This window comes from Myotis brandtii, unplaced genomic scaffold (assembly GCF_000412655.1).
Source record: "Myotis brandtii unplaced genomic scaffold, ASM41265v1 scaffold921, whole genome shotgun sequence".
NCBI classification, from domain to species: domain Eukaryota; kingdom Metazoa; phylum Chordata; class Mammalia; order Chiroptera; family Vespertilionidae; genus Myotis; species Myotis brandtii.
Window position 1 is genome coordinate 48,095 of NW_005371796.1, and position 9,158 is coordinate 57,252.

A 9,158-nucleotide genomic window follows, 5' to 3' on the forward strand; every position below is an offset into this window, starting at 1 on the left:
GAGTAACATAAAGATCAGTTCAAATGGCAGCCGGGAGACAATTTTTAAGAAGAGCCAGTTTTAAGAACCACCAGGGAATAGAATAAACCAAAAAGACTCTAGAAACAAAAATATTTCAGCTCTTGATCAAATCAGAGATTAACAAATATATTTTAAAAGAGATTTAGAGACACATGAATCATTGGAAACTGTTAAATATAGGGAAAAAAATAAGTATGGATGAGTTGAACCACAGACTAGCCCCAGTCAGTTTTTATGTATTCCTAAGCTAAATGGATGCCAAATTTTTCCATAAAAAACAATTTTAAAAACTATTAGCATATGGGGTAGTGAACACAATATAGTATACAGATGATGTATTATATAGTTGTACACCTGAAACATATATAATTTTATTAACCAATTGTCACCCCAATAACTTCAGTAAAAAATAAAATAAAAGAATGCTACACTAATAGGTGTAGCAAGAGCCTGAAATGTGGAAGTTTAATTGTAACATTAATTGTTTTTATATACAGAGGAAGAGAAATAGATGAAACTTTACAAAAATATATTTGTAGGGGAAAGTGTTCATTTTAAGGATAAAAATTAGCATAAATAATTCCAAACCTAAGAGAAATATGAAAGACTACAACAATGCACATGTGTATATCCACCAACTAGAGTTTAAAATTAAAGATTTAAATTATAAATGTTTGATTTAAAATTACATATTAAAATTTTAAATATAAATTCTAGATTTAATGTATAAATTCTAGTTTTAAAAGTATTTTTGGCATATTATTGCAAATAATTAGGAATAGCAAATAATAAGCTTCAGACATCTCAAAATATTAATTCTAAGTATTTTATCTCCTAAGAATAAGCACAACTAAAAAGATGTAACAATAAGCCCAGTCCGTGTGGCTCAGTGGTTCAGCATCATTGACCCATGAACCAGGAGGTCATGGGTTCGATTTCTGGTAAAAAACATGTCAGGATTGCGGGCTCCATCCCCAGCAGGGGGTTCTGCAGAAGGGGGCCAATCAATAATTCACTCTCATCATTGATGTTTCTATCTCTCTGCCCCTCTTCCTTCCTTTCTCTGAAAGCAATAAAAAAAAGTAACAATAATATTACTAACCAGAGCCATCTATTCTATTTTATTAGTTTTCCTTTAGTGTTTGCTTAGTCAGTCCACAATTAATACAAACATTTGGTTCCATCTACATTAATGTAGTTTCTCCATTCCGCATTATTTACTCCGGTGCTCTGCAGATTTTGAAATATGTAAATAAATTATCCATAGAAATGTCAGTCTTGAACTTTGAAACCATCAAGCCCGTAAAGATGAGGCAATCTGCCTTGGCTATGGAATGCAATTTACAATAAGCCTTTTAGAAATTGCAGCATGACTTGCCTTTTATGTCTGTGTATGTGAGAAAGATCTCTGCAGTCATTTTGGAAGATAATTCAGCATTGTGAACTTTGATTATAGTGAAAAGTTTCATCACATTATCATTTTATTCCAGCTACAGCAAATGAACTAAACATCTTCACTTTTCCCATTTTCCCCTTCTCTAAGCTGGCTTCCTGGTTGTCGAATTTCCTAACCATCTTTCCTAGTTCAAAGGCTGACAGCCCCTTTCTGAGACAGTCTGGAACCAACCATCATAATGTGTATTTTTAGTCTGTGTGTATCTTTCATACTGAGGTGAGTCTCTTGTAGACAGCATATATATGGGTCTTTTGATTTTACATTTAAAGTGATTATTGATAGGTATGTATTTATTGCCATTTTATCTTTATAACTACACTCCTCTGTGTTTTTGTTGTTGTTGTTTTTGCTTTTTTTTTCATTTTTACCTTCTCTAAGATCATTGAACATTTCTTGTAATATTGATTTGGTGGATATGAACCCCTTTTAGCTTTTTCTTGTCTCAGAAGCTTTTTATTTATGCTTCAATTTTTTTTTAATATATTTTATTGATTTTTTACAGAGAGGAAGGGAGAGAGATAGAGAGTTAGAAACATCGATGAGAGAGAAACATCGATCAGCTGCCTCCTGCACATCTCCCACCGGGGATGTGCCCGCAACCCAGGTACATGCCCTTGACCGGAATCGAACCTGGGACCTTTCAGTCCACAGGCCGATGCTCTATCCACTGAGCCAAACTGGCTTCGGCATATGCTTCAATTTTTAAATGATAGCCTTGCTGGGGAACATAGTCTTGGTTGTAGGTCCTTGCTTTTTATCACTTCAGAGCCACACAAGTCAGTCTCTCCCAGATCCTGCCCAGACCTCCTTGGCAATGCCCAGCTACCAAGAATTGGGAGGGTGGGGCCACTGGGATCCCAGAGAATTGGGCTAGCATATCTACCAAAATGGGGAGCTACTGGTCAGGTTCACAGGAAACTGGACTTAACCACCCTTCCCAGAAGCCACACTCAGTCACTGACACCCCCTGAGTCTGCTCGACCTTTACATCCCAGCTCAGGCAGATGACTTCTCAGCAGGGCATGAGGTCTGTAGGGTGGGATGCCAGGGAGTCCAGAGGGTGGGTCTATTGCATTCCCCCAGGCTGATGCCTACAGAGGGGAGCACTTTACCCAAGAAAGATGACATCTGCAGTGTGAGAGAGGGATCAGCACAGGGATCCCGGCAGCTGTCCCTTCAGCTCTCTCCCCACAGCCACAAACCCCAGTGTCTCCTCACATGACTCTTGACCACTCTGCCCTCCCTCCACTGAAGCCCAGGGTGAATGAGATTTTGTGCATTGACCCTTTAAGAGGGCTCCTGTGTCTCTAGCATACTCCTGTCTCTCACTGCAGACAGAATTCCCACTGATTTTCACAGGAAGATATTCTGTGGCTGCCTCTTCCCAGCTCTGGTGCTCTAGTGTGGGGAGCCTAGTGTGGGGGTTGAGATCCCACTCTCCTCAGGGGGAAACCCTTGCAGCTGAGATAACCCTCCAGAATCTTACCCATCACCTTTTTATATTTCCACCCTTCCTACTAGTCTCAATGTGGCTTCTTTGAAAAGCCTTGGTTTTAAGACTCTGTTCAGCTTGTCATCAGTTGATTATTCAGGTTGATTTTTCTATATATATATATTTTAAATATATTTTATTGATTTTTTTACAGAGAGGAAAGGAGAGAGATAGAGTTAGAAAATAAACTTTCTTTATGGGATACATGGTCTCTATTGCATCCACTCAGCTCTGCTGTTGTAATGTGAGCGCAACCATATGTAAATTATTGAGTGTGGTGGCTGTATCTGCAAAGCTTGTCTAGGCCTTAGTGTGTGGACTCTTGTTACAAGTGGATCAAAGAAGTCACTTGGTATCTTTAACTTAGCTCTTACATAAAAGCCATCTACCAATGTTTATTCAAAAGTAATCAGCTTTTTCTGTGGTTGAATGAACATGTGTTCTCTTCAACAGGGTCTGGGAAAACGGCAGCATTTCTTCTGCCCATCTTGAGTCAGATTTATACTGATGGCCCAGGCGAGGCCTTGAGGGCCATGAAGGTAACTATTACCTTACAAAATGGGAAATTATGGTATTTAGGTAGCTGTAAGTGACACTAAAACTCACTCCATTCTACTTAATGTAAGACAGTTTTCAATTGTAGTCCATAAATTACAGAAGGGGATTTTGGAATGAGTCTTATAAAAAGTATGTTGAGTATTAATTTATAAATTAATTTCTTAGGAAAATGGAAGGTACGGGCGCCGCAAACAATACCCAATCTCCTTGGTATTAGCACCAACTAGAGAATTGGCAGTACAGATCTATGAGGAAGCCAGGAAAGTAAGTATGCATTTTAGCAATTATTGGCTTTCTCGTTGACTCCAAAATGTTTTATGACCTTGTAAAAATCTTGGCCTTGAGGTTGATAAAATTTCTTTGCTTTTATAGTTTTCATACAGATCTAGAGTTCGTCCTTGTGTTGTTTACGGTGGTGCCGATATTGGTCAGCAGATTCGAGACTTAGAACGTGGATGCCACTTGTTAGTAGCTACTCCAGGACGTCTAGTGGATATGATGGAAAGAGGCAAGATTGGATTAGACTTCTGCAAGTAAGTTACCTTTTAAATCCATGGAATGCAATGTTAATTTTTAAAATTTCTGGCCATTAGTTTTTTGGAACTTAATACTGTTACCTAAATTTTAAAAATTGGAGAAGTGGTTTATTTTGTCTTCTAACTTTGGCTAAAATTAGTTTATTGTAATTTTAATGTTGAAATGTCAGCGACATTTTAGTAGAGGCTGAGAATGACCACACTGGGACAAGTAATCAAATAGTAAGAACTAATTTTTAAAAAAAAATAATTTTATTGATTTTTTTACAGAGAGGCAGGGAGAGGGATAGAGAGTTAGAAACATCGATGAGAGAGAAACATCGACCAGCTGCCTCCTGCACACTCCCTACTGGGGATGTACCTGCCACCAAGTTACATGCCCTTGACCGGAATCGAACCTGGGACCTTTCAGTCCGCAGGCCGACGCTCTATCCACTGAGCCAAACCGGTCAGGGCAATAGGAAGTAATTTAACTGATCTTGGATGATTTATTCACTGGCAAAATCCTGTGCCGTCGTGTATAGTACCAAGTTGTGTGATGTGAGGAATTTTAGGTCCTTGAATAAATAATATAATTGTAATTATTGATACAACTATACTAAAACTTCTGGAATTCTAAACTGAATTTTTTCCATCACAGATACTTGGTGTTGGATGAAGCTGATCGGATGTTGGATATGGGGTTTGAACCTCAGATTCGTAGAATAGTTGAACAAGATACGATGCCACCAAAGGGCGTGCGCCACACTATGATGTTTAGTGCTACTTTCCCCAAGGAAATACAGGTATTGTTTGATGCTACAAACTTTATTGAATCAGGAATTTGTTTGTCTCAGTAGGTAATGAAAGTTTTTTTCTTTCAGATGCTTGCTCGTGATTTCTTGGATGAATATATCTTCTTGGCTGTAGGAAGAGTTGGCTCTACCTCTGAGAACATCACACAGAAAGTAGTGTGGGTGGAAGACGCAGACAAGCGGTCATTTCTGCTTGACCTTCTAAATGCAACAGGTAAGATGAGAATTGTAGCTTTTCTCTGGTGCCTTCGGTAATGAGAATCCATTTGCATCACCGGTACTGCTTTTCCTCATTCCAAGCATTCTGTTAAAATGGTCTTAAATCTTGCCTTTATGTGTGTTTACTAAGTGCAAAAAGAACACAGCCACTATTAGTGACAAAAAACTTGTAATTTTTCAAATTTAGGCAAGGATTCACTCACCTTAGTGTTTGTGGAGACCAAAAAGGGTGCAGATTCTCTGGAGGATTTCTTATACCATGAAGGATATGCATGCACCAGTATCCATGGAGACCGATCTCAGAGAGATAGAGAGGAGGCTCTGCACCAGTTCCGCTCAGGAAAAAGCCCGATTCTAGTGGCTACAGCAGTGTGTATCATATACTATTGTTTTCATGTTCAGCTATTGGTTGTCTTTTAAGTGGGCCATGTATAACAAAAGAGATCTTTTCCAGGTAGCAGCAAGAGGCCTGGACATTTCAAATGTGAAACATGTCATCAATTTTGACTTGCCAAGTGATATTGAAGAGTATGTCCATCGCATTGGCCGTACAGGACGTGTAGGAAACCTTGGTAATTGGCCGCTTAATGTTCTGGTTATTTTTTTTACTGTGATTCGTGTAGCAAAGAACTTTTCAGGATCTTAATTTTAAGAACTTCTATCTGCAAAGAATGCAGGTAAAATACATTTCAGCAGTAGAAGTGATAGAAAAGTCAGGTTTCGTTCAAAGACCTTTGCATTGGTTAAATAGCAAATTGTAATTTTTTTTTAAAAATATTTTATTGATTTTTTTACAGAGAGGAAAGGAGAGAGATAGAGTTAGAAACATCGATGAGAGAGAAACATCGATCAGCCGCCTCCTGCACATCTCCCACTGGGGATGTGCCCGCAACCCAGGTACATGCCCTTGACCAGAATCGAACCTGGGACCTTTCAGTCCACAGGCCGACACTCTATCCACTGAGCCAAACCGGTTTCGGCTGATTTTTCTATATTTTTGTTGTTAATTGCAGTTTGGTCCTGGGAGGAGGCCATCTTGCATCTCTCCCATATGTATGTGAACTTTTATTCTGAAACTTCATGAACTGAACACTAAATGACTTCTCTTGACTCCATTATGATTGCTATTCCTTATCTGATTACACATTTGAAAGGAATAATTCCATAGAAGTAATTTTAATATAAAATTTCTTGAATTTTTTTGAAAGACAACTTTTCTTCAATTTCTCAAAGGGCAAATTTCTGTCTAAATTTTACTAAATTGATAATTAAAATGTTAATATACAAAATCATCATTGTAACTTATCTCAGAATAGAAATGTAGCATGAGTTAAAGTATAAAATAATATGTGCAGATGATAAAATTTTATTTTTAGCATTAGTTCCAAGTATATTTTAGAGATAATGTATAATTTGGTCTTTCCTGGACCCAAATCTTAGGCCATCTCATCATAGCCAGGTTAGCTGATTATGAAGCTCTGACTTATGAACCACTGATGACTTCAGAATATTCACTGATTTTACCCCCGACTTTGTGTTCTTTGATGCTATTATGAAGTTTCTACTTCTCTAAGACTCTCCTGTCTTCTGGAATTAGACTAGTGCATTGATTTTTTCCCCCTCAGCCTTTTTCTCTGAGGATCTTATGAAAATCTAATAACTCTACATGGCTACTGTCCCTTTTTACTTTTTAAAATATGTTTTTATTGGTTTTCTTAGAGAGGAAAGCAGAGGGAGAGAGAGAAAGATTGAATGGTTGCCTCCTGCATGCACCCTGACCGGGGATCAAACCTGCAACCTGGACATGTGCCCTGACTGGGAATCGAACTGGTGACACTTTGGTGCACTGGACAATGCTCAACCAATTGGGCCACACTGGCCAGGGTTTCTATCCCTTTTAAAAGGTCACAAAACTGAAAAGTGTTTTTCTACCTGTGTCCATGGCTCACTGATGTGCTGCAAGAATTTTTAAAACATGAAATACCTGATGATTTAGTAAGGGGCTCTTTTCCCTTACACTTTCAAATTAAAAAATGACAGCAGCCAGCACAATAGCCTTCTGGTATGAAGGAATAAAAATTACACCTATTTTTTGTCAGATTGGCAAAAATATATTTTGTGATGTAGCACAGTGTTTTAGTAATGAGTTTATGTGCCATGAGAGGAAAGGGGTTGAAAATCACTGTTATGGATAAAGAAGGAGAGCCCAGGGAAAGATGAAATGAGGGAGAGAAGGACCGGAAAACAAATGAGAACAAATCTTGAGAATCCACTTATGAAAATACTGTAGACTTGAGTTAAAATAAGGCAATTTAAAGCCTAAGGGAGAGGGTGTAGGAAGGAGATAACAATGAAGATTCTTAGAGAGCAGGAACTAAAGGGCTGAATAGCCATGGATACTGGGCAGTTGTAAGTGACTAATCGGAAGGGAGAAGGTAACACCGTTTGATTTACCTGTGGCATTGAGATCATTGTTTTAAATGGAAAATGCTCATACATAGCTTTAGTCCGCACTTGATGTGAGCAGATCAAAATAATTGATAATGAGTATTCATCAGTTCCAGAAGTTTCTTGACAGGTGAAATCAAATTGAGAATCTGTTTTGGTTAGCTCTCCCAAGTATTTGATATTTTCCCCCATCTCTTGGGTCTTACCACATACCTACTGATGTTGGACAAGTTGAGAGTTTGAAATCACAGGAATCAAATTGGTTTTATTTGCCTTTGTCTCTAATTTAAAATTTGTCAACTACCTTGTCTTGTGCCTAACTTTTTGTTCCTATACGTCTGTTTTCCCCAGTGGACATGAAGCTCCTTGAGATCAATAATTGAATATTGCATGGGTTTTGTTTTGGTTTTTGTTTTTTTTCCTATCTTTGCATTATACCAGAGTATTTTCTCAATAAATTATTTCTTAAAGAATAAACTACAATTGAAAATTAGGTGTGTGTGTGGGGGGAATATTTTCTAGCCTTGTAGAAACATGAGAAACACTAGAACATGAAAGTTGGGTTAATCCCTTATTGCCTAAAGAACACATGCTAAACTTGTGTGGCCCTCCAAACCTCACATTGTGTTTCAGCATTCTCCACTCCACCATTCACCCTGCATTCTCAAACACTGACCTATTTGCCATCCCACAATATGCCATGAACTTTCTTGCTTTCATGACATTCCCTCTATTTAGAATATCTTAGAGCACAATTTTTCTGCCACCTAAATTCTACATACCCTTTAAGCACCCTCAGGCATCCAGTCTTTTGTAAGGTCTTCCTTGACACCCCACCAACAAAATTAACTTCTCCCTCATATATGTAACGGTATGTCTATAGCAGTTTTTCTACTTATGGTGTAGATAAGTTAGTTGTTTAATATAGGTTTCACTTGGTGAATGAAGGCTACTAGTCAGTCTGTGTTTTACTCATAATTTTATCTCATGTGCATATTTTTAAATATATTTTTTATTGATTTCAGAGAGGAAGGGAGAGGGAGAGAGAGATAGAAACATCAATGATGAGAGAGTACCATTGATCATCTGCCTCCTGCATACCCCCCACTGGGGATCGAGCCCACAACTCAGGCATGTGCCCTTGACTGGAATCGAACCCGGGACCTTCCAGTCCACAGTCCAATGCTCTATCCACTGAGCCAAACCACCTAGGGCTCATGTGCATATTTTTATGCTAGACACATAGTAGAAATATCAGCCAAGGATATCAGGTCTAGTTCTGTCTCATTTTCCTTCAGTGCCACCATCTCTAGCATTTACTTTAGAAAACAGAGTAGAGAATGGCTGTGTGAGAAAGGGAACAGGCGTATTTCAAATTATTCCCTCGATTGCTGTGATTTTGCAGGGCAATGCAACACAGCTCCCCAGTCATTATTTATTATCTTCAACAAGAGAACTATACTCTTATCGAATGTCCTGTAATGACATGCAGCCTGAAGAGGCAATCCATTACGTTTCAAGATCAGTTCAGTTTAAATATTGAGCTTTATAGAATGGCACAAAGGAACTTGACCTCCTGTACTGGTGAAAATTGTGACAAGCCTTAATTGACTTTGAAAGCATTATCTAGTTTC

The 9,158-nt window shown here is 38.3% G+C and overlaps 1 protein-coding gene across 1 annotated transcript; it reads left to right on the forward strand.

Annotated features, from left to right (window-relative positions):
• Positions 1-3,331: 3,331 nt before the first annotated feature.
• On the forward strand, positions 3,332-5,737 carry LOC102260502 (ATP-dependent RNA helicase DDX3X; the record flags this gene model as incomplete). The annotated part of the gene is made up of 7 exons (XM_005885671.2): positions 3,332-3,508; positions 3,693-3,791; positions 3,900-4,060; positions 4,704-4,848; positions 4,927-5,071; positions 5,264-5,445; positions 5,531-5,737. Coding segments are annotated over 7 exons (1,101 nt in total), but the record flags the coding sequence as incomplete, so codon positions are not given.
• Positions 5,738-9,158: the final 3,421 nt, after the last annotated feature.